General features: G+C 35.0%; 3 protein-coding genes and 1 non-coding gene across 7 annotated transcripts; all 4 read right to left on the reverse strand.

Moving 5' to 3' along the window:
• Positions 1–764: 764 nt before the first annotated feature.
• LOC147383048 (U11 spliceosomal RNA) lies at positions 765–891 on the reverse strand. The gene has a single exon (XR_015174122.1). It is a non-coding gene; the product is annotated as a U11 spliceosomal RNA (small nuclear RNA).
• Positions 892–2979: 2088 nt separating this feature from the next.
• Positions 2980–13168, reverse strand: LOC147383049 (alpha/beta-Hydrolases superfamily protein). Of its 4 annotated transcripts, none has more exons than XM_086428631.1 (8): positions 12952–13167; positions 9770–10078; positions 7904–8055; positions 7430–7780; positions 7109–7309; positions 6898–6968; positions 5647–5786; positions 2980–3934 (listed from the first exon to the last, which is right to left on the reverse strand). In XM_086428631.1, exons 1-8 carry the CDS (start codon positions 12989–12991, stop codon positions 3591–3593), a joined length of 1608 nt encoding a protein of 535 aa, XP_086284757.1. In that variant the 5' UTR covers positions 12992–13167; the 3' UTR covers positions 2980–3590. The 4 variants fall into 4 exon arrangements, with proteins under 4 accessions (XP_086284757.1, XP_086284758.1, XP_086284756.1 ...); XM_086428632.1 differs by having other exon boundaries at positions 7904–8103; positions 9770–10023; positions 12952–13165; XM_086428630.1 differs by having other exon boundaries at positions 7904–8103; positions 12952–13165.
• A 4164-nt stretch (positions 13169–17332) lies between these two features.
• LOC147383050 (Sec23/Sec24 protein transport family protein) lies at positions 17333–21729 on the reverse strand. The gene is made up of 2 exons (XM_086428275.1): positions 20800–21729; positions 17333–19120 (listed from the first exon to the last, which is right to left on the reverse strand). Exons 1-2 carry the CDS (start codon positions 21514–21516, stop codon positions 17462–17464), a joined length of 2376 nt encoding a protein of 791 aa, XP_086284401.1. The 5' UTR covers positions 21517–21729; the 3' UTR covers positions 17333–17461.
• Positions 21730–23280: 1551 nt separating this feature from the next.
• Positions 23281–24483, reverse strand: LOC147383051 (photosystem II reaction center W protein, chloroplastic-like). The gene is made up of 2 exons (XM_086427063.1): positions 24323–24483; positions 23281–23689 (listed from the first exon to the last, which is right to left on the reverse strand). Exons 1-2 carry the CDS (start codon positions 24417–24419, stop codon positions 23385–23387), a joined length of 402 nt encoding a protein of 133 aa, XP_086283189.1. The 5' UTR covers positions 24420–24483; the 3' UTR covers positions 23281–23384.
• Between the last annotated feature and the right edge of the window lie 1328 nt (positions 24484–25811).

Genomic DNA, 25811 nt, shown 5'->3' on the forward strand with positions numbered 1-25811 from the left:
CCATCCCCTAAATTGGACACCCATCTCATCATCCATTAAGTTATGAGTTTTATCACTCTCTCACTTTCCCTCTTTTTAAAATATTTCAAATTAGAGAGCTAGAGCCCGAGTGTGTTGAAACGCTTTCAGAGGGCTTTGACTTTGTAAAATGATTGTTGGGAGAAGATACACAGCCCAAACCCTAGTGTGTTGGAGTTGCTCCGAGAGGTTTGTAGCCAAGACTAAAAAGTCACTGCCTATGGCAAGATAGGCATTGACAACCCAGCCATCCAAACTAGCTCATAATAATGAGCCAAAAGTTTGACCAGGTTGTGTTTTTGAGTTCCCCTTTAGCTCATAAGTATTGGGACTAGGCTTAGAACATGTACAAGGGAGATAGGGCAAGGTAACTGTCAAGCAAAGCAAATGAACATAATTTTGTCGAGAATCAGCGAAAAGATGGGACATAGGGCAAGGGAAAGCTCACGACATAGGGCTTGGATCAAGCTTGATGAATATGTCGGAATCAAACTCGGAAAATGCCATAGACTCCTCTCTTCTTTTTTAAGAGTTGCAGAGCCGTTTCATAGACCCTTCGAGATTTAGATTCTCAGACGCAATTCATCAAATATTTTGAGATTCAAAATTTTTATTCAGAATCTATCCAAGGCCCAGACATTGAGATCATCCAAGTGGCAATATACACTGTTTCTGGCAATTTTTTAGCTGAACATTTCAATTTCAAGACAAAAAACTCAAATTAAGTAATCGATTAGAGGGAGATTTTGAGGGTCGGCCAAGCGAGCCAACCCTATGAAGTTACACAAATTATGTCGGCCATATGTCTTGATAGCCATACAGCACTCACCAGTCTAGGGCAAGCGTGGCATATTTAGCCAACCGACCCTTTTAATCTTCTAACGTTGAACCTAACCTTCTATTTATATGGGTTTCTCCTTTACTCTTTCTATCTCATTTCCGATGTGGGATTATTTTTCTTCTTCGTAGCTTTTCAAAATTTGACAACTTGTGCTTGAGACACCAATAATGAAATTATATCACACCAAATAAGTATTAAGGACATAACATGTGATTTATAGATGGGTTGGGATTTGTTGACTCAGAATTTTTTTTATATGTTTTTTGAAATCCTCACCATCAAATGCTAATCTAATAGCTGGGATTTATTTAAGGGATACGTGCACGATGTATCCTTGAGATACACCTTTTGAAAAATTACTTTATCGTCCTTGACGCTAATTTTTCTTTCAATTTATAATCCTTGACTTTTGCTGGTTATCAAAATAGTTCGTTTAATAAATCCCTCTTTCTAAAATAGTCCATAACTCCACTCTAATGTAAACATTTTTCACGATTGAAATGTCGAAATTACCCTAATTATTCAAATCCATCATTTTTCATCCAAAGAAATGAATTTTCAGCTTCCTGATAGAATTTTGGAGACTTCATTTCGATGAAAAGGATTTGAGAGAAGAAACCATTTTCAAAAGATTTTTTCAAACATTTTGAAGATGAATTTGAACTTGGTTAAGAAAACTTATTCTGGAGTTTGAAAAGTTTGAAGACGAGATTTGTGAGTAGTTCAAGATGAGGGCATTTTGGTTATCTTTCGTTAACAAATTCTTTTAGAATTTGAAGAGCTTTTTTCAACAAATGAAAAATTATTAGACACCTAATTAATTTCATTTGTTAGCGTGTTATAAAAAGGTTGATGTATCGATATATTTTATTGTAAAATAAATCTTTAATTTATATACTTTAGTCGAAACTTGCTCGACGATGATGAACAATAGTTTGCCACACTATTTATATATAAATAAAATCTTTTTAAGGCTACATATGTACAAATACAGTGAAACAAATTTGAGTGTTTTAGCAAAAAGATCAATTATTTTGCTGAAATTTCTGGCACATCCATGTTTTTGTGTTATTTATCAAAAGGGTGCCTATTTTGGTATTTATTTATTTTACTAAAATGGGTATGCTCTGCACAAACATTAAACTGAATTTACCTATACAGTTAAAAGAATTATACAAATTATTATCTTCTGTTTTTTCCAAAAAAGGGGTGCCCATTTGGCTGAATCTACAGGTTTAGTATCCCCTAATTTCAATCTGAAATGACCTAAAAGTAGTTCTTTTTTTATATATAATTTTATATTAAAAAAAAAAAAAAAAGAACATGTTCTTTAATTCAAACTTCAAAGAAGACTAAAATTGTAAAATACTAAACGTCATCGGTGGTGTACATACCTATTTTGGTAAAATAAATACTAAAATGGATATACGACCCCTTTGGTAAATATTTATAAAATATGGATGGACCAGTTATTTTGGCCTCATAAATGACTTTTTCGCAATTTCTTCGTTCTCTTTCATTACACTCAATATTTCTGCAGTTTTTACTGCTCTTCTGCATGTAGTTGTGACAAGAGTCCCCTAAAACTTTATCCCATTGTGCATATTCTAGGCGTGATATGTGAGCTTCAATCTTTCAATCATCTAAAAGCCTTACCACCAAATATTAGGTTGAAGATGAATCCCATTTTACCATTTTCTATGGACACCCTTTTAGAGCTTTGCCGTGTCAAAGATTTAAGATCAGCTAAACAAATTTTACGCCTCTATTCTACTTCGTCTAGAAACACATTTTCTTATTGAAAGTGTTAGTATCTACTCTCAGCTAATCCTTGCCTATTTACACTGCAACCTATGGTGAGTATGAACGGAATAAAATGTCCGATTGAAATTCATGTTATATAGGAAGACGAATTTTAACGTCAACTGCCAACTTAACTCAACCCTCCTTTATCCACTAAAGCCCTTATCAAACCGAAAAAGGAAAAAAAAAAAAAAAATTGAGCATAATAGGATCTAATTTGCATATTGTATTCTGATATAATAGAGACAACAAAATAGGCTAGTGAGATTAAGGATGGAAATATGAAGTGAAGAGGCATAAGAATGCAGATTTTCGTATCTAATAGGAGGAAAAAAACACAATGATTTAAGCTAGAGTTTTACAACAAAATTATTACAAAAACATGCGAAATGCAGTGACAACACACCAAACTTATTCAAACTCTACATATTATTGAGGGCATAAAATGAGCAACTACCATCTATCCAATGTTGTCATTTCTAAATTATTTCACATATGCTACCATTGCATATACAAAAATATGCTTCCTGCACAATACGCAATGGCATACTTTTTGGACACATTTTCTTCTCTTTTTTTTTCTAGCATAAACTCATTTTTTTTCTTTTATAAATATCCCACTTCAACCCCCATATAACATCTCTTTTACCTTTTAATCCCTTTCTTACCCTCACAAAGCCTCCAACTATTAAATCTCATTACATTTTCTAATAAATTCTCACATAATTATAAATATTCTCTAATCTCTACTTTACACTATTACTCAACTTAAGTCACTCTCAAGACTCAAAAGAAAAGGAAAGTACCAACATTTTCTGCATTTTTTCCTCTTTTTTTCCACTGCAGCATATGCAATGTGTGAAATGGCATATGCGAACAACAAGTGCTGATCGCACATGTTTGCATATATTATTTAACAACATTGTATCTATCGATAAATTCCTTCATGATCAGAACCTGGCAAGCCCTTCAACACATCCCGAAGGGCGTAATAATGGTTATCACACTTGTGATCTGAAATTAAGTTGCTTGAGAGCACAATCCTTTGGAAATGTTCACCAGGGTGTCTTTTCCAGAGTTTGAAAGATTCCCTGCCTTTGTTACCGCTACTATTTCTATGGATACGGGCATCCACATCTCTCTTTAGGTAATAAAGCGTTCCGGGTACAAATAGCTCCTCAGGCATTGTAATTCCATCCTCTTTAATGGTGGTTGCTGCATCTAGCAGTGAAGGAACTCGGGAAATGGGCGATTCTTTTCTGATCGAAACATCTGTTCGTAGAAACCAAAATAGGGCATGAGTGAGCAAATTCCATGGGAAATAACAGAATGAAAGATAGAAAATATGGCAACTAAGAATTGCCCTTTTATAAATAATTGCAAGTCTCTTGCTCTCAAATTTAACTTATAACTCCCAATTCGACATTCTTCTGGTCGAACATTTTTGAAAAAGCAAAAGAGCAGTTTTGTTCAAATAGTAACTGTGAGTTAGTGATCATATTTCATATTTTGAATTATGTCTTTTAATTGTGGGGTCTTTTTTCCCTATGGGTAATTGTTACACAAAACTATATTTTTAAAACTGTTCGGTTTTTTTTTTTTTTTTTTTTTTTTTTTTAAGTAAATCAGAACAAGGAAATGGAAACTAACGGTATGTCTGATAACCGAGTGTTGGGTGTGCGAGTTGGCAACTCACGCAAGTTGCCTAATGTTGTGCATTTGGAACGGTCAACACGTCTACTTTCTAAATCTTGATTTTTGGGGGTTTTCAACAATGTTCGACATTCACTCTCTTCAACTTTCTAAATCTCGATTTTTGGGGGTTTTCAACATTCACCCTGAGAGGTGAATATTCACATCTCTCTCTCTCTCTCTCAAGGAAGAGAACCCCACAACAGTGGTCTCCAAAATCATCAAGAAAACCCCAACAAACCCTCCAAAGATCATCGCAGTCATTGTTAAACCCTCCAAAGATCGTTGTCATTGCATAAAATCTCCTCTGAAGAACGTTGCAAATGCCTCATCAATCGTCATTGCTTCATTCAACAATTCGATCTTCGCCTACCAACGCTGTCACATCAAAAATCTTAACTAAAGTCACCAATATCGGAACCCTAAATCGCCGAAACAAAGGCTTTTGGCTCTTAAAGAAATTCCATCAAGAACAAGAATAAATACATGATCAAGAATTTCGATCCCTAATTTTGAGAAATACCCTTGCACCATCGACACAAACAAATACAGAAGAATTGGGTTTTTTTTCCCCTGTATCTATGAGGAGTTGAATAGTCAGTCTATTTCTACTTAACTCTAAAAATTCACCAAACTAGGGTAACTATATTTACGTGAAGGCAATCATCCCAATGTTGTTACTTGCAAAAATTGCCAGTTTCTGCAAATTCCCCAAATTCAATTGTGGATGGGATAAGAAAAGCGGAAAAAAAAAAATTATGAACATATTCCACAAAATCGGCAGTTAAATTTGATGTTCATAATTTCATAAATAAAAATTCTGGAAAGTTAAAAGTCAATCAGTTAGGAATCATGGTCTACGAGATGTGAAACTTATAGCACACTAGAACCTCAGCTAAATTAAATAATCATCATGCTGCCGAGGGTTGGGACCAACCATTTGATGGTCCCACAAGGAGATGAGAATGGCTAGCAACACAGCATGTCTCATATCAAGTGGATGCATAGCATTCCTCCCAAAGAGATTCCCTGGTCTAAAGCTAGTGGTTAGAATGAAAAAAACTCAAGAAAGTTCAACTAGGCATCGAAAAATATTCCCGCATGTAACACAGATAGTTACTTTGTCCAAAATCTAAAGATCATTAAATCACACGAGCTTGAATCACCACTTATAACACGCACTCATAACGTGTGGAGATGGCATCATTCAAGAAATGTGACTAAATCTTCTGTCAGAAGAAATTAAACAAGAGGTACCGCATATTTGGTAGCTAGAAGAGAACAGGGCTTACCAGAAGCATTTGTCTTGCTCCTGAAATTGGCATAATCGGCCAGTTTTCGAGCCACATCTTGTACTGAAGACACAACCTGCTTTGCATTTGTAACCATATCCACGATACTCTTCCAGTCTTCCTTCTCTAAAACAGTCATCCTAGAAAAGGACAAAAGGACAGTTCCATGAGAATTATTCCCTACTATTAACAAGACAAAAGAGATGAAAATATCAACACGTGGCATATGTAGAAGTGGATTCCCTATAATTTGAAGCACAATGTGGTGCACCTCCCTATCAAAGAGATTGTCCCAAGTTAGGATAAATGCTCAAAAGAGGTCTTGAAAGACCTTAGCTTGAAAAAGAGTTGCTAATTTCATATGTTCATTCTTTCTTTTTAGAGAAGGGGGGTGGGTTCTCAGGCTAATTTTAAGTGGGATTTTAGAAATTTAATGTATTTAGGTTGCATAGTTATATTTTAGGTTGTTTTGCTTCTATTCGTCGAAGTTGGGGCATGTCATACACTTACCTGTTTTAAGGTATGTCTTAGAAGCCTATAATTAAGTAGGGTTTCAGCGTAATTAAAGTCATATGCTCTTTCAGAAGACTTTTTGATGCTTATAAAAAAACACAGAATACTTTTTGGTGGCTTGTACTCCCATGATTTATTCATCACAATAGAATGGATTGCCTCCTGCTTTTAGGAAATATCGTAGCCAATATACAAAAGAAGCAAAACATGCCTAAGAGGGATATCTTTAGCAAGAAGATCCATCATATCAACACTGCACCCAAGCATATGCCTACACAAAATGTTCAAAAATGGCCCAAATGTGCAATAAAATGTTGATTTTATGAAGGAAATTATTCTAGCATAGTAAACTAGTGTAAGAATAATTGGTGTTGTCAAAAGTGAATTACCAGTTACACTGGGTTTGCACAGGGAAGAGTTCCGAGTCAATTTCTTCTTTGCACTGATTATGGCTGGATTAATTACTCATTCCAGGGTTGGTCATTTAATATATGCTAGTTGCAGTGAAGATTTAGTAAAAGTAGAGGAGCCTAGAGAGGGAAGGGCAAAACTAAGACTACGAAGGGATGCCTTAGAACCTACAAATTTTAAAATAAGTGGCTTTACTTGTCAAGTGAAGCAATTACTGTCTAAATCTAAAGTTGCCAACCTCCTAGTGTTTCTGAAATACTTTTTTTTCCCCTACATGGTTTTGGAAAATCCACAAAGAATTGTAAAACAACATAAACTTTTACCTACCAATCAGTTTGAAGAATTTCGTTCCTCAATCTTTTAAGAGATGCTATACTTAACCTTGGAATTATATCATCCTGTAAGATAAAAAAAAAAAAAATTCAGAACCAAAATAATAAGTGTAACCTCAAACAAGAAGAAACAAAAAACACAAAAATCGTTTAGCTTCAGGAAGGACTAGCATCCTTCATTTGAAGAACTTATGTACGTGGTTCACCTGCATTACAACAGTGGAAACATAGCTGGAGCAGCTTTCAGCAAGTTCTTTAGATACACAAGGTGGAGTTCCAAACCCGATAGCAGAAACAATGTCAGGACTAAACCCTAGCTCATCCCTCGACTTCTTCCGAAGCATTATTGCGAGTAACGAAGCTGCAGCACCGCCAAGAGAATGCCCCACTAACCTTAACCTAAATCCCTGTATATCAATTAGGCTCACCACAACACAACAAAGAAGTACTTGTCCAATCTTGATAAAGAGAGAAAAGTAAGAATAACAATAACATCCAGCAAAAAACAAGATGAACTCTTCACCCACCTCATGTTTCTCCAAACACTTCCTTATGTTTCCAATCTCATGATGAAGAAACCAACGAGCAGCTTCAGCCGTACCAAAGTGGGTTGAGTAGCCTTCAAATGTGACTTCTTGATTACTTGAAGAAACTATATCAGTGATTAGGTCATAGACAGTGTGGGTTCCACGGATTCCAAGAATAACAAGCTTGTTACGGATATCAGTCCCTATATAATATCCAGGCCTCATAACACTGGAGTTTTTTATGAATTTCAAAACGTTCTGTTCTCGAAGCATACTGTTTCGTGCAAGACCTGCAGCATTTTCTTTATAAGCCCCTTTTGCCAGCTCAGTGTGATAGATCAGGTCTTGAACCTAATTTAACAAAACATTAGTTCATATGAGTGAGATGGAGATAACTATTTCATAGGAGACCAATGACTACTCGTTCACAATTGCTTTAGTTTGTACAAAATAATATGGGGTTCAAGAAATTACAACATAATCGGAGGAGATCTGAACACCCGTGACATCCTCTATTTGATCAGCAGATGTTTGACGAAGATAGATGAGGTATAAACCTACTGTAAGATCACTTAAGCTCCAGTCTTGGATCCCGACTTTACTCCGTTGAATGCTTGCAAGAATCTCTGAAACAGATCGACTGTTAGGTGGATATTTTTGCCCATCACTGTTGCCTGGTAATATAAGTAACAAGTCAGTCTCTTTGCAATATGAGAAGTTCACTTTCACTAGTATTTTGAGTAGGCCTAGCAAACTCAAATAATCAAACCATTTATGGCAACGACATGGATTAATTAGATTATATACAATAAGCCACTTGTTCACATTTTTCATAATAGTCTCAATTAAGCTAGAAAACAACCTCAACAATTATTACAAGTTATACCACAGAATGTGTAGAGCCTCCTCTGAACTAAGCATACATTTTTCTCCTCTATATTTTGATAGGTACGGACAATTAGTTCCATGATATGTTTAAAAGCTTCTATTGCCACACCAACTTTTGCTAACACCACCCCAATGTATGCTAATTCTTTGGTGATTTACATATGAATTGGGGTGGCATTAGCAAAAGTTGGTGTGGCAATAGAATCTCTCTATGTTTATTGATCAGGGCCTAGAAAGTCGTTTCTAAGGCCTGATGTCCGGAGAAATTAAGGATAAATTCATTGGTGTTTCCCTAAATTGACATAATGTGTGCATAGTTCCCTTTTATTCATCATTTTTCATGTTTATTATAATCTGGGACTAATTAAGCTATTTATTTGTTGACAGATCAAAAGTATGATACGTAAAGGGGCAGATAGGGAAAAATCGTGAAGGTCCATTACACTCCAGAACCCAGAATAAAGACACGGCCCAAAAGGTGGTGAATTTCATGTGAATCTCGCGATCACATGTCAGTTATGTAAAAAAGGACTGAAAATAATTAAGGATTACTTTTTGCTATTATGGATATTCTGATTGGAGATAAACCCTAATCTGCCTCGATAAGTAGAAACCAGACCAGAGCCAAAAGATCTCTCTCCATTCTCAGTTTAGGTTTAATTTTTATTTTCATTTTCTTTCCAAGCATTATAAGCAGAGGACGAATGACTCATTCAGCTCAAGATCAATAAAGCAGAATACTTCTTCTCTCTCATCTTCTCGTTTTACTTTCTTTTATTATGTTTCTATTTGTTCTTGCAATGATTTGTGGCTAGACCTCTATTAGTGAGGTTAATGAAGCCAGAGCAAGATAATTATATATGATATGATTTGTATTTATGCCATTTACACACTAAACGTTTTATAAATGATTTAATTTTTATTTGATGATAAGTAAAAGCCATCATTGGTTACCCTAGGTTTGCTGATTTATACTTAGATTAGATCAAGTTGAATCATGCTTAACTATTATCACTTAAAGATCGTTTTTGTGAGGTTATCTTTCTAAAATTTAATCATGACTTTCTAATTTCTTGGGTTCTTATATGGATTAAATTGCCGATCTAACAACATTAGATTGTTGATTAGATTAAGACAAAAAGGAATAAACACAGTTAATCTTGTCCATGATTATTATTCTTGGTGGATTTGACAGATCTAAGCCTTCTTGCATTGTGATTTCCGTTTTTCTTATTTCTACTGTTTTTCAAATAGTTTAATCTTCATCAAATCAGGTTTTTATTAGTTATTTGGAATCTTAATTGTTTTCTAGTTAAAGTTTTTGAATCAATGTTGTCTCTGTGGATCGACTCTTGCTTGCCAAGATTTTTTATTTTGTTCCCTGTTATTTCATGTGATAATCTGTGACGAACATTTATCTACCAAAAGATAAATGAAATGAGAGCAACATACCTGTTGGCAGAGCCCACCTACATAACTGCAATGCTGGTTCAAGAGCTTTTGTGAGCCAAGCAAGTTCTAACTTCCACTTGTTATCATTCAAATCATCATCGTCAGAACTGTACTTGCTAAGTCCTGAATCAAGTTTCATTCGCTCGCTCTTTTCTGATATTACAGGAATCGATGAGAGTTTCTTTCCCTCACTCGAATCAGCAGCATCATTCATATCCACTTTTGACCATTGTGATTTATACCGAGTAAGAACACTGTATAGAAACCACCGGTATGAATCTTGTTTCTTTAATAGGTTTATACTAGAATCTGCACAATAAATCAAAATATTAAACTGCTAAGTACAAAAAAACAGTCAAAAACTTATAATTTGCAAGAACAAATTTGACCTAACATCAGAATATTACCACCAATATTAATAACAAAATAACACTTTCATGAATCAATGTTTTTTAGGTGATCAAAAATATCAGAGATTTACTGGTAAAATGAAACAGCACTCCCAGATTCCATAATCTACAGGGTTGAAAAGGCCTGAAAACCAATATTTTAAAAATAATATAATCAGATGGTCTCAAACCCCATAATCACCACAATTGAAATGGGCAGATATTTTCAACCCAAAAGTCAATCTTTTATTACTAATACAATCAAAGGGGCACTCTATTTGCACCTACTTTTTCACGTAAGTCTACCTAGTTATAAATGCACCTCAGAAATTTTATTAAGTGCACCAACTAAATATGAAAGAAGGCTTTCATGATTGAACTTCACAACAACTTGTGGTTTCAGAGAAGCTAATGAACTTCATCACAGAATTTTCTTATCAGAACCTTGCAAGACGTCAAACGTAAGTCCCTTTTAGTATTTTCATCTTCTATAGTTTTGTACTGGAAAATCATAAGGAAAAAACATAGAAAAATCAAGGAAAATTGTAGGAATTAGTTTGGTTTAGGGTTAAACATGTAATGTACAACATTTGATTGTTTGAAAATGTTCACAAACATTTTTATAGAGTAATGATAACAAGGACGTCGTTGATATAGCTCAATACATTTCGACAGAAACTTTACCGACATAAGAAAAAAAAACTGAACATTTTTTAATTAACCCTTATTTGTATCAATTTCATTTTTTAATCTTATTTGTTTTAATTTTTTGTAAGGTTTTAAAAAATGTGTAAGTGGTGGGAATGGATTCAAAAAACATTCACTAGTGGTAGTGGGTCATCATCTTCACAAAGCTAAAGGGTTCCTCCAACAGCTTCAAAAAGGAGGAGACATAGTAAACAACAAGAAGCATTTCTTCAACAACGTCCTTGTTATCATCACTCTGAAAAATGTATGTGAACATTTTCAAACAATCAAATATTTTCCATTACACTTTTAACCCAAAATCAAACCAATTCCTACCATTTCCCTGATTTTTCTATCGTTTTTCTCCATGATTCATCATTACAGACATATTTAAAAACTATACAAGATGAACAAATTAAAAGGTACTTATGTTAGATGTATTGCAAGGTTCGGATCAGATAATGGTGATGATGAAATTCGTTAACTCTCTAGAACCACAACTCATTGTGAAGTTAAATCATGAAAACCTTCTTTCATATTCAGTAGGTGCACTTGTTTTAATTAATTTGGGTACATTTACTAAGTAGGTACACTTACGTGAAAAAGTAGGTGCAAATAGCACACCCCAGTTTCAAATGATTGGTTGTGATGGTAGGTGCATCTACTAAAAATCGTGGCACCTAAATGTCAATTATTTTAAAGTGAGTAAACTTACTTGAAAAAGTAGGTAAAATAGAGCACCCCATAATCAAAAGGTCTCAAAACCCACAATCAGCACTATTGAAATGGCCAGAAAATCAAAAAAAAATTTACTACTAACACTAACAAACAGTCAAACCCTAGAATCTGTGGAGTGAAAGTGGCCCAAATATCATACTTTGACTACTAATATGAACAAGACATGCTCCCATCCTGATTCTGCAGAGTTGAGAAAAATTATAGCCCAAAACTCAGTTTGTTATGATCAATGCAAACAATGTTTGCATACCATAGAATATTTCAGTGTTTGCTACTACTGTAAACAAACACTCACAAACCCTAGGATCTGCAAAGCTGAAAAATCTCCAAAAACACGAATCTTTCCTACTAACCAAATATAAACTATGGGGTCTAGTGATATAAAACCACCAAATTCTTATGTTTCTTGAGGTTTATGGACTTTTCCACTTATGTTAAGTATTTTGGGTATGGTCATTTTCTTAGTTTATGAGAAACAAAAGGGGTCCCTAGATGGTTGATAGTATCCATAAAGGGGAGTTTCTTTAAAAGGAGGTTCTATCTTTGTTAGAGAGTGGGAGAAAACATCGAGTCTCTATGTATGTATTTTTCTTCTCTTGTAAAACCTAGATACTCAAGGTTCGTGAGGGTGGTCTTCATATTGTAGTCACAAGCTTGTGACAATGGGAGTAGGATCGATTTCTTGTTTGGGTTCTTACTAGAGTTGGGTGTAGAGATTTTGTGTGTCACACCGGAGAGTTGGCGGCAAATATAAATCTCTATTTTTGTAATTTCTTCCTCAGGTAATAGATTTCTATTTGCCGGTTTGCCCATGGATGTAACCCCATTGTGGGTGAACCACATATATCTTCTGTCGTGATTGAGTTCATTTCTCTACTCTCTTTGTTGTTACTTATATTTGCTTTGCAACACATTCTTGGGGTTTGGTAGTTGGAATTGATTGCTTTGGTGTTAAAAGGGATTAATTTCAATAATTCGGTTTCCGTGTGTGGCCTGGGATCTAGCCACAACATAAACTAACACTCTCAAACCCTAGATTCTGCATATCTGGAAAAAAAATCCCCCAAAAATTATCTCTCACCTATTAATATAAACAAGCGCTCACAAAAAGCAAAGCTGAAAAATCGCTCAAAAATCAAAATGTTATGTCTCCAAACTTAGAATCTGCAGAGCTGGGGAAAAAATGGTCCAAAAATCAAAAGTCTACAAAACCCTCAATCCATCAGACCTGAAATAGCTCAAAAATTAAAAAAGTTTACGTCTCAAACCACAAAATCTGAAGAGCTGAAAATGACCCAAAATCGTAATTTTATGAAACTAATATGAACTTTAGAAACCCTATAAATAAATAAAAATTGGAATTCTTACCGAGTTGGTTAAAGAAGCGCTTCATGGATCGATTCGCCATTTCAAGCTTCGTCGTTGAAACAGGTTTTGTTTTTTTTGGATCGAAGGATAAGATTTGTCTTTGTAAGTTGTAACTCTGTACTAAGTGTTGTTGGCGCTTATGTTATAAGTTAGCAAATGTCTGTAGTCTTTTTCTAACATGAGCTGCTGATTGGGCATAACCGACCGCCAAGAGGGTGGTGGATAGTGTGGTCAAAGGATGAAGACGCAGAAATGTACGGATATTGTGAAGTTATTTGTGATCGATTACAGCGAATAGTATGATATTTGATTTGGACCGTTGGATCTGATCTCGAAAGGTTCCACTGTTCTCCTGGACTGGGTAATGGGTATGCGGCGACTCGTAGCACAAAAAGAAAAAGGGAAAATTGTTAAAGGACTCTGGTGGAGGGATTTATTTTTAAATAATCTTAAAATTTTGGAGGATAACTTGATTAGACATTTTTATTGACGAACACAACCTTTTTTTTTTTAATTTACTGTCGAGCTCACCACTTTTTATTTAGAATGCTGATTTTTCAAGTTAATTATGATAAACTAAGGGTATGTTTGATAATATTTCTGAAATTTGAAGTCTGAAGTCTGTTTTTTAAAATCTAAAATCTAAAATTTTATTCTGAAAAAATTATTTGTTTATCATTTTTAAAAATTTCTGGTTACAAATAAAATTTTAAAATGGATCTCGTTAGACAACCTATGCTTTATCCTACGTGTTTTGTCCTACATGAGTCAGAAGTTTTGGAATAGACTAATTTTTTGTGAGGATGATCTCTATGGTGAGGAGATCATCCTCACAAATAATCAGTCCATTCCAAAACTTCTAATCCATGTAGGACAAAACATGTAAGGTAAAGTGTAGGGTGTTGAACATTTCCCTTTTAAAATATAATGGTCATTTTTATAATATTACCCTTTTGTAATTCTAATAAATAATTAACTAAAAAATATGACATGTTATGTATATGAAATCATCCACACATTTAATTTTGATTTTTAACACATCAAACACCTCAAAAATATTGTTTTTAATTTGAATTCATGCTTGAGAAATTATATTCCAACAAAGTAATACTCAAACAATAAATAATCATTCATTTTCTAGTTGAAAAATATAGGATTTTAGGGTTCGTATAAAAATATAGGGTTTTGAACAAGAAACGAAAGAAAGGGAAGAGATTTTGACAAAATAGTTGTAGAGAAAGGAGAAATAGAAAAATTAAAAATAAGGGTTTTAAGATTCGTATAAAGAAAGAATAAATGCTAGAAATCAGGATTTTGAGGAAGGTATTTTAGGAATAAAAAAAATGAGATTTCAAAAGTTTCGACCAACATCCCTCCATTATTGGTTCAAAACTTCTAAATTTTGGTTCTGAAATCTGAACCAAAACAAATGAAAATAAAGCTTCTAAAATTTGAATTTTAAAAGTGAACCACATCCATTCAAACTTCAGAAATGTTACCAATCACACACTAACTCAAAAACTCACTGATGTGGCATTTGCAAGAATCGTAGATTATTCCCTCAGGATACACAATTGCACATGTTTTATAAGGATGTACAATTTTGTATCCATAGGGAAAAAATCTACAATTCTTGCATATTCCACGTCAGTGAGTTGTTGAGTTAGGTGCTGTTTGTTAAACTGAAAAAAATAAGTGCTGAATAGCATTAAGCGCTGAAACTTATAAGCGCTAAATTTAAGTGCTGAAAAAGTTGTTTGTTTAAATGCTGAATCATGTTTGTTACACATTGCTGAAACTGATAAATTGTCTTTGTTACCCTTACAATCATATTATACATTGTTTACATGTTTCAAATGCTTATTTATTATCAAACACAATAAAATATATTATTTCTTATAAAATTAAAATACAATTTATTTTTAAATAATAAATAATACTCAAATAATATTCAATTTATAAATAATAATTTCTATTTATAAAAACCCACAAATTTCAAATTAAAAATAATAATGTCATACAAGCCACCAAAATTTGAAATCAACTTTAAAAGAACTTAATTTTGGATGAATAATTTTCGATGGAAATGAAGGATGTGTAATTATAAAAGCACCCTATGAATTAATAAGGACAACCCACATTATAGCCATTTTTTGTTTTGTTTTATATGGGTTAAAATTTTTGGAATGAGCAAATTTTTAGTGAGGATGGTCTATATGGTCTAGAGATCATCCTCACCAAAAATCAGTCTATTTTGAAACTTCTAACTCGTTAAAAATAGTTTTTTTTTTTTTAAAGGGACAATTTACGGTTCTTAAATTTGTTTTGATAGGGTTAGAAGTTTCAAGATGTGCTGATTTTTTGTCAAGATGATCTCCTCATTGTAGAGATCATCCTCACCAAAAATCAACTCATTCCAAAAATTTTAACCCATATAAGACAAAATAATTTAGTTATGGTGTGGGTTTATTAATTTGTGAGGTGTTTATATACTTACCATGGGATATAAGAGGTAATATCCTTTTAAGAATAAGGGCATACTTGTCCATGTTCAAAAAAACAAAGGGCATACTTGTCCGTGTTGAAAAAAGCGAAGTGCTTACCGCTTCAGCACTTTTTTTCAGCATCAAAATAATGCTGAATTTTTTTCACTTATTTTCAGCAATAAGCACGAGTAAACAAACGCGCTATTTTGACAAAAGTGCTGAATTTAATTTTTTTCAGCAATAAGCACTGAAATATAGCGCAAACAAACACCACCTTAGTCTATCATAATTGACTTAGAAAATCATTACATTTTTATTTATTGTTGAACTACACATTTTTTTATTTCATGTCCAGCTCACAATTTTTACTGTCGAACTCAACTCTTTTTATTTATTGTTGAGCACCACGTTTTAAATAGAAAGTGGAGAACTGAATATTGGTAAAACCCACCCATTTTTAATTTTTGAGTTTTTTTCTACTAAAATACATGAAAAGATAGAGTAAAAACTTGAGATAACGATTTGTTTATAGATGATTTCGACCCAAAAGAACCGTTCTTGTCCGATTTTCATCAAAAAATTAAGAAAAAAAAAGTGAAAAAACATTAATTTTTTATATACATCTTCAAAATATTTATAATAAAAAAAAAACCCTTGAAAATGACTTCTACTTCTTTTTTAAATCCGTTTTTGATAAAATGGAGTCTCTGAAACTCGATTGAGATGCCAAAAATCAATTTTTTTTTTTTATGAAAACGATACTTCAAACGGTTAGGACATTTAATTGTGAGAAATGTAGGAGAAGAGATTCACGACCATTAAGAAAAGAAAAGATTATTAAATGGACTATCAAGGGACCAAACAAAATTTAGGTACTATTTAGAAAAAAAAATCTCTCCACCAAGGTCCTTTGGGTAATTTTCCCAAAGATAAATGATTCAATAGTGCCATAGTATCATCTTGTTTCACCTCGAGCTTCTCACAGGCTTGCATTGAGCCTAGCCCTTAGGCGTGTATATGGGTACTCATCTTGGGTTTTTTATTCTTCTTAGGCTTCCAATGTATGTAGGAATCTTACCTAACTTGAAGCTATACATTTCCATATGAGAGTATGGTTTCAAAACTTATCTGAGTCATTTCGGTATCAGGCATGGATGAGACGGACGGACAAGTCAATTTTTTGAACGAGATTTAAAATCCCATGCTCATTTTTCAAATTTTTGAACGAGAAGTCTCAAATGTATCGAAAAACTCGTCTGAGATGACTCGGTATCTAACATGGATGAGATGAGAAGCCGAGTTTTAAAACCATGTATGAGAGTGCTCTTAATTTAGCTAATAACTAAAACTCTTGAGTATCTCTTAAGTACAAGCCAATGACCACAAAAAAATATAGAATTAATGTAATTTATTACCAAATAATCATTTGTGCAAAAACACTTTTTTCCGAAAGTGCACCAAGCGTGGAACACACTGTATGGGTCTCGTAAATGGCCGCAAAGGATTTCATCGACAAAGCGTCTCTCCTAGGATTCTCTAGCAAATTGGCATAACTCATCATCATTTTGCTTTGGATTAGATTATATCAAATGGTTGTTTTACCATAAAAATGGTACATTTTCTTGGGAAGCCTAAAACAAATGACTAATGCCCACAGTTAAGCACCAAGAACAAGGCCTTCAAGCATCCTTGGAGGCCATGATTTCATGTTCTTTTGTTGGATTTTAAACATAATTGAATTCTTGAACCTGTATTTTTATCAATTTTTTTTTTTTCTAAACAAATCCTCAAGTCTCGACCATCTTTCCAACAGTTGTTCTTAAAGTCTAGTGTTCTTCAATATAGCTCTTTACAATCTTCAAAAGATTTAAATTCTTTAAATAGTCCACAAAATATTGTTATGAACTGTAATGAAATTGCCATACTTGAACACAATTAAAATCGTAAAGATGAACAACACACCTTCAAAACATTATACAATAATTCCTCAATGGAATTAAAAAACAAGATACAACACAAGTTCCTCAACCCTGTACTGCTAAAGCCTGTAAATGATCTATAAAAACTTGCAAGCTTACATCATCTGTAAATATAACATCCGAACCATCTGTATGGGTCGATTTCTGCGTAACAGATGGGTTTAACTTAGCAAGCAAAAACCTCGCCTGGCTACTATGCTGGTCACATTTTATAATCTTTGGCCCAGGAATTCGTTCAGCCACCAGTTGTTCCGCATCAACCTCTGGGGCTTCCAACAGCTTTCTAAGACTCTCGTGGTTTGGATCCCTATGGTAACCAAGTTTCTTCCACTGTGCAATCTTAGACCCATAATGGATCACCACGTAGAAGTAAGAATCGAAGAGCAAAATAACATCCGGAGAAATAGAGCTAACATCAAGGAGGACTGGAACGGGTGGCCCATCAAATGAATACTGAAAAAGGGTAGGCTGGATCATTATCAGAGAACCCACTACTCCTTCTCGGTTCAACATCAGTCGGAAGAAAGCGGTTTCATCGGGACTGCTGTTAAAAACGTCGATGAACTGAGACCTCCTTAAATAGTACATAAACTGCGGGTAAAGGGAGAAGTTGGAAGACAGACGGAACGAAGATGGATCTTCTTGTACATAGTCACCAAACTTAGACGTAAATCGAATCAACAGTTTATCCAACCATCTGATAACATCTCGGGCATAACATCGCTCGGCTCGGTGGATGGCGAGTCTAGCCATGACTGAAGCAGCAGCTTCTTGATCGAATCCCACAGCGATTTCGGGTGAACGGGCTGCAACCCATCTTCTCGCTGCGGTTGTCACCCTTTGACGGATTCCCCCATTGCCATGTCGGTATCGTGTTATGAACTGTATGAAGAATACAGAGCCCGGTTGGATTTTCTGCTCGTCACCCAATTGGAAGAACAAAGCGATGCCCGTCTTGTTTGTGATTGTGCCCAACTTCCATGAACAGGTACCACCTTGGCCAACCTCATTTTCGCTCACCGAACCATTCTTTTTTCCTAGAGATACACAGGGACCAAGGGCCCCACATGTCTGTACCTCCTTCGTGGTCACTATCTCGATTGTAGCATCGAAGTACATATTTAGATGGCCATCTTCGTCACGTTTGAAAATGTGCCGTAAACATTTTCTAAACTGATCCGAATCAAAAGATTCCCCTAGCATCAGGAAGCCACCAGAGCTTTCGATTGGGAGTTTAAGTTCTGCAGCTCCAACTTGATCTAGAGAACACGCAAACAAATCTAGAACGATAGATGCATCAGATAGTCTTTGTGACAATTGTTTGTAGAATTGGCAAGACTTCCTGTAGTATGGAGCATGGCCATTGATAAGATCTTGGTGGGTACGGATGGCCTTACTGAGATCAGACTCTACAACAATCCCAGGACCCAAAGTCGCAGGCCCCGATGTGAAAACCATGATTCGGCTGCCTGTGTTGGCCAAGCATCCTTCTAGAAGTCCAACTGAAGTTGCTATAGCAGCTCCAGTGGCCCTTTGAGGGCGATGACGGGTTATGGTCTGGAGAGAGGAACGTATCTCTTCAATTGCAGTGGTGATGTTGAACTCACATTCGGATACCGGAAGTAGAAAACCCTGCTTTTGAATAGCTGATGTCTTTCCAAGTTGCTGGACCTTAGGCCGAGAAATGCCCAAGAACTCTTGTATCTGAAAGGTTTAGAACAAAATAGAGACTATTGATTGTTAGAGGGTTTAAGAGAACATCAGTTATATCATTTTGAAAGTCGAAAACATCAGTTACATTAGTGACATGAAATAGAAATAGACCCATGGGGCAGTGTACCAGCAAACTAGTTGGCAAGACATGGGGATTTTTTTTTTTTTCTGGGATAGATAAACAGGAAAGGAAAATATAAAGGGAAGGTCGAGCTGACCAACCCAAGAAGAAGAAAAAGCAAAAAAGATAAAGGAGACCAAGCTAAGGCTCGTGAATGTTACAAACATTGTCCCTCCGGACTAAGATGTCCCACCAGACATGGAGACTTCTCTTCCCTAATATTTTATTCTGTTTCTTAGCTTTTCTTGATTGGAATGTCAATAAATTTTATTAATCAGAAGCAGCTTGAATCAGTAAGTCGAGAAAGAGAATGGTCAAGAAAAGGAGTCCGACTTTGAAGTGGCCAGGAAGCTTCAAAATTTTGGAGGAACCTTCCTTGTAACATTTTTTTTTCCACCTATCGTGGGTTGTGGGTATCCCCACCCTTTGGGTAACACTAATCCCACAGTCACATGCACCGCCACCTCGGAAAGTCCTACATGCAATTGGTTGAGTCAAGGGTCAACTAGACCCTGGAGGATGGCTCCAAGGAATTCATTGTATCGTGGGGTTTCAAACACTTGACCTACCCTTCCTGAGGAGCTCATCAAGGCTCGGCTTGCCACTAGGCCAACCCCTTGGGGTTAACTCTCCTTGTAGCATTTTTGTTTATGTCACGCCCCTACTTTTTCATTAATATTTGGGATACCTCCTTGGAGACACCAAGTGTGATCAAAAGGAAAGGGTTCTACAAAAAATTTGAAGTGGGATAGGCGCTTCAAAGTTTTTTCCCAAGAAAAGCAGAAAGGCACTAAATAACCAAGTAACAAGTAAATTGATATCCTAACAAGCTTATCATCATCGAAGAAAAGGTAAATTACTTGTGAAGTCTCAAAATAATTAAGAAAAAATTAAAAAAGTTCAATTTTGTGTCTCATATAATCAAGGAAAGGATCTATCGTTACTAAAGAGGCATTTTTTATCACAAGCATCACTCTTCTTCAACATCTCTCTATCCGACAACCTACAGTGACTCTTCACACAACCAGTACTACCAAAATTTTATCTTAGTGTCGATCAAAGGTTTTTTTTTTCTTGGTGTAAAGTTTTTGGGGAGTTTAAAGGAGTCTTCTTTGAGGACTTCATGGGAGATGGGATTGGGTTTGTAAATTTGTCTTAGTTGCTTTTAGGGTTTTCTTGTTTTGCTCCCTTTGTAATATTTATTGTTGGTCGTCTCAACCACATTTTAATACCAATTGCATTTACCTATACATTTTTTGCTTTGTTTTTTTATTTATTTACTTTGTATGGTATTTCTCCACCGGATTGACTTCAAATGAAACCCATAGTTGGAAAAAGTGTGAAAAATGTACGAGTGGCTGCATTAAAACAGTCGAAACCTATTCTATGTTTCCTTGATATAACAGATGAAACTTTTTCCAACAGAGACAAATTAACACAGTTCTGAGGAACAAAACAAGAGATGCTAATTCAAGGCAAAAACTACTTAATTTTGTTAACTAAGATGATGCCAACAACAACAACTAAAACTAATTGTAGAAGAAAGTACCAGAGATGATGAGAGCTCGCGCTCGCCATGAAACATAACAACCTTCGAACACTCCATGAAACCTAAATCATGCACACTAACCATCGAATCAAATGTAACCAATCCAACAAGAGCATTCTCGGGCAATTGTGCAAGAACAAGCAATAATTCATTTTTAAGCGCTTGAAGCTCCTCCTCTGGTGAACAGATATCCACAACAAACACAAATCCAGGCCCAATCCCTCTTGAATCCAAACCAGACAATGAATTCGAGGAAAACGAAGAAACCAAAGATGACGATGACATTAACGATGATAAAGACGACGATGACAGCCCCGGTCTGCCCCAATTAGGGATCGAATTAGGAACTAAATTAGGGCTTGGGTTTTTCCGCCCTTGATTATACTCAACAGTGCTGTAAGTTGGGAAAAGCTCGGCAGGAAGATTGTTCTCCCCAATTCCAGCATAAGATCGAGGAAATGGGTTCTTTTGGTAACAAAATGGGCAGATCCAGAGACGAGATTGGTAATCTACGCGGGCGTAGGGGTTTAAAACTGCACCACATCTATTGCAGATGAGTGGATCGTACGGAAGTAAAGGAAGATCATTTAATTGCATTAATGGAGTACACATGATGCTTAAGGGGATTACGAGAGCTGAAACTTCAGATTTCGATGCAGGCCATGAGTTCCAAGACCATCTAAGACCTTCGATTGCTTCCAATTCGACAAAATCCATTGTTGCAGAGATGATTTAGAACATGAATTTGTTTATGGAGATCTCATATGATCGTCAAAGTTGTTGAAGAAGGGAAAAAAAACCCTAACCCTAAACCTAAACTTTCAGGAATCAAATTTCCTGAAAGAAAAGAAAAAGAAAAACAGAAGAAGTGAGAAGAGAGAACTAATCCATGAAGGGTTTCAGGAACTCGAAGAATCATTTCTCATTTGCAAAAACAAGAAATGTTTTTTTGAAAATTTTGCTTGACTCGGACGAGTCATCTCGATATAAATAGACGGAGATATTTATTGTGAGTAACCCGTCTGATTGACTCGTTTCACATTCGAGTTGACCGGGTTTCCGTTTTCATTTTTCTTTCTCATCAGTGGGGGTTGTCTCATGTCTGAGGTGAGTTGACTCATTCAAGATATTACAAATTGGGTATGAGTTTAAGAAAATAAATAAACCTTAGGCTATGTTTGGTAACATTTGTGAAGTCTAAAGTCTGGAAACTAGAAATCAGACTTAAGAAGCTTCTTCCAACGTCCCCCATTATTGGTTTAGAACTTATGAATTTCGATTTTAAATTCTGAAATTTGAAACGAAACAAACGAAAATAAAACTTCTGAAATCTGAATTTTAAAGATGGATTACTTCCATTTAGACTTTAGAAGTGTTACCAAACACACACTTAGATAACTTCCTGAATAAATCGAAGGAATACGAGATCATTAAAACAAAATAAGAGCTTTGGAGAAAGAAAAAAAATTCAAGATTGCCCAAATAAATCAAAGTTTATATATGTATGAAGAGGTTTCAAGAATGGATTTTTATTGAAAATCGAAGACTCTTAGCCAGAAGTTGAAGACTAAATCAAGAGCTATGTCATTAGTTTGAAAATGCACAATATCTCAAAGTTTTGTATCGTCTCAAAATGTTTTTATTGAAATATTTATCCTTCAATTGATACCCAACAAAAAAAATATATCGGGTTTGAAAATATTTAAGATTATCTTGAAATATCTCAAAATATTTCAGAATATTTTAATTATGAGTCTTTATTTGTCTTCTAATTGAGATAATGCATCGAGACGTACTTTTAAACCTTGAATCCTATAATATTTATATTGATTCTCTAACAATGGTGCAAGAACTCTTATAGGTAGCACAAATACAACTTCAGTTTCAAGTAAAGATGCAAGCATGCAAATTAGGGTTGCAACCTGGGCTGGTTGGAGGATAAACCCAGGCTCAACCCAAGTGGTAGAACCCTCAAGCCGAGCTCAACCCAAGCTTGATCTTCAAAAATAGGGTTGAGCTTGGGTTAGCCTAAGTTAGGTAATTTTGGGCGGGTTGGACAGATTGATTGGTTGAATATCCCTAATTTCATTATATATATATATATATATATATATATATATATATATATATATATATATATATATATATATATATATATATATAACCTCCAAATCCATCAGTGAGAGTATATTTAGATAGACCATACTAAGTATCCAATTATCCACAATCCATAATAATAATAAGTTGGAATAAAAAAATTAAACCGAAAACTATATAATTACTATACGGTTATTTATATATTAGTATATGGGCATCGGGTTCGGATTGAGTCAGGTTGAGATATTCTAACCCAGGCTCAATTCATTTTCTACATAACTCAGCCCAGGTTTGCCCATCAATTGGGTTGAGTCCGAGTTGAATTCGGGTCAGCCCGTCCAATTTGCAGCCCTAATGCAAATCCACACAAACACTTGCAACTAATTACAGAAATTCAGCTCATATGGTGATTCTCATGCAAATTTACAATGGGCCAACTTCACAGTTTCATTTTTACTTCATTATTTCTTACACCAATGCCTTTTAACTTAAAGGGACAACCCTGAATCATCATCCTCTTCAAGCCCAGTAGTGTAAACAAAGTAGAGAGCCCATATAAGACCAAAGACACCAAACAAGATCCACCCAAGAAGATTGCTGCTCAAACCAAACGGAAGCCCAGTTCCTTCTGTGCTCATTCTCTCATCCACCAAAGCCAAGGCTGGGCTTGACATGGTCGCGGCGCACGCGGCTGACATCAGTGATGTACCCATGCCAATGTTCAACTTGCTTGGGGATCGACTCTCTTTTATCGAACATCTTATTCGACCCTCTTGGGCCAATCTCGGCAACCCTGAAATCCGTCAAATCACGTGTAATTTGTAAATCGATCAAGTTATGTTTCACGAAAAAAAAATCCATAAAATGAAATTACCACACCAATTTATTTATAAGACATTATTATATACCAAATAAGGATATAGACACATAAAAAAGGACTCAAAAAGAAAAGGAAGGAGCAGTTGCAATGGCAATCTAATAACAGACAACCATCAATTTCTTCGTCGATCACTCTTTCTCACTCTCATAAACAATCCCTTTAGGACTCTAATCAAAGAGATTGCTTAGAAGAAGATATTGAAAGGGGTGCAATCATTCAAAAATAGAAATGTTATCTGCACCACCATATTTGGTTTCATGGGATACTCTATAACAAGAAAAGTGTTTGGCTGGCAATACAAGCTTTAGTAATTTTTCTCTTTCACCACAAATTTTAAATTAAATTGCCAACCTAACAATGACATAGACTGAGTTTTCTCATCAAATTTTAAGAAGATAATTAAAACATAAGATTTTATATGTCTATTTACTCTTAATTAGAGAGATTATATATAAAAGAGGTCGAAGTGAACGAGGTTATTCAAGTCTTCAGTTTAGAAACATCAACATACATATATGCGCGTGAATTCAATTGACAGAATTTTACCGAAAACAGATGGTGGTGAGACCCCAGGTGCCACCTTCCACACGAGGCCAGCATTTTCTATCGTCGATATTGGGGTGTTAATAGTGATTGTGGCCATTTTCCTTCAAAATGGAAGAAAATGGTAGGAGTACAGATTTTACACAGAAGAAATTTAAGAAGAAACTACATTATTGGCTACCAAGATAATGACCATGCAACACAAAGGTTGGATATCTCATCTACAAAAACCCAATCATTAACTGCCACGTGTTGCATCATCCATAAGATCCCCTTTACCTAAGGCCATTAAATTACAGCTCCACTTGAAGGTAAAACTGTTAAAAACAAAAGAGGCAATATTCCAACTATTATGGAAACACCCTTATTCACTATCAGGGCTGGTGCAACAGAGTGCAAGTGATCATATTTTTCGATTATTACCCGCTTAGGTTTTATAGTTTGGTTGGATATCGAGTGGGGACCCGGGAAATTGGATAACTCGAAACTATTTATCAAATTTCTTAAAAGCTTTTTTGGTGATCGAGTGAATGATAACTTGAGATCAATATCAAAATTATTGAAGCCTTATCCTAAAAATTTGGTGTCAGTTGAACAAATCATGTTCCCCGATTCAATTATGTCTAAAGCCATGTTTTCTATTACATAACTCAAATCTGTTTGAAGTGTAATATTTTCATTCCATCTTCTGACTTTGCCAATCACATCAGGAAATTCTGTTGTTGGATTCACATCGACATAAAAGAAAAACATACATTTATATTTTGATTTTAAGAGAGAAATCAATTGGTTCTATTAAACAAAAAATGTTTGTAACTAAAGCAATATCCGAATGACTTTCTAACACGAGCATCAGAATTACAAAAATCCTGTTGGTACTCTCATTTCCACCTTTATTAGTGTAAAATGACTCAGCTCTACGTTTACAATCACGTAAGAAAAATACAAAAGTTGAATTTACATGAAATGCGTAGGTGTCAATGCGATGCCGCCACCAACAATGATCCAAGAACTCAAGAACTCAAGTGTATTTGATTGGAAAATATTTATGTTGAGTGGTAATTGGTGTTGCAATCGGATGTACTGTTTTTTGGATGGAAAATGGATGGCTCACAAGGACATTTGAAGAGGCAATATGCAGGCAAGGCAAAAGATTGATGAGGATTCACAGACTCCATGCAAATGGAAGATGAAGAAAGTAAGTAAAAAAAAAAACTTTTGTTCAAATGAACATTGCTGCCTAGTTTTATTTGAATTTTTTTCATAAGATGTTGTAATCGGTAATCTTTGACTCTAATTAATCTTACCAATCAAAAGAAAGAAAAATATATAATAGAAAATCATGTCATAAGCTTGACTAGAAATCATTAGAAACTTTGTATCTGTAGTACAAAAAACAAAGTATATCCTGAGTCATCTCATAGATACGAATTGCACTGATGAAGACTCGTTACTCAAATAATTAGAGTTACTGCTTGCAACGATGAAATGT

This window comes from Akebia trifoliata, chromosome 16, assembly GCF_017979445.1.
Source record: "Akebia trifoliata isolate Shusen 1 chromosome 16, ASM1797944v1, whole genome shotgun sequence".
NCBI lineage: Eukaryota > Viridiplantae > Streptophyta > Magnoliopsida > Ranunculales > Lardizabalaceae > Akebia > Akebia trifoliata.

Excerpts from the sequence above, each read along its gene's own strand:
- LOC147383049 (XM_086428630.1), bottom strand. The coding sequence starts at position 12,991 with ATGGCGAATCGATCCATGAAGCGCTTCTTTAACCAACTCG. Across the intron at positions 7,781-7,903 it reads AGATCTCCTCCGATTATGTT|GTTCAAGACCTGATCTATCA; the intron begins GTAATTTCTTGA and ends TTGTTAAATTAG. Across the intron at positions 6,969-7,108 it reads TTTCCACTGTTGTAATGCAG|GATGATATAATTCCAAGGTT; the intron begins GTGAACCACGTA and ends TTTATCTTACAG.
- LOC147383050 (XM_086428275.1), bottom strand. The coding sequence starts at position 21,516 with ATGGATTTTGTCGAATTGGAAGCAATCGAAGGTCTTAGATGGTCTTGG. Across the intron at positions 19,121-20,799 it reads GCGAGCTCTCATCATCTCTG|ATACAAGAGTTCTTGGGCAT; the intron begins GTACTTTCTTCT and ends TAAACCTTTCAG.
- LOC147383051 (XM_086427063.1), bottom strand. The coding sequence starts at position 24,419 with ATGGCCACAATCACTATTAACACCCCAATATCGACGATAGAAAATGCT. Across the intron at positions 23,690-24,322 it reads CTCACCACCATCTGTTTTCG|GGTTGCCGAGATTGGCCCAA; the intron begins GTAAAATTCTGT and ends GACGGATTTCAG.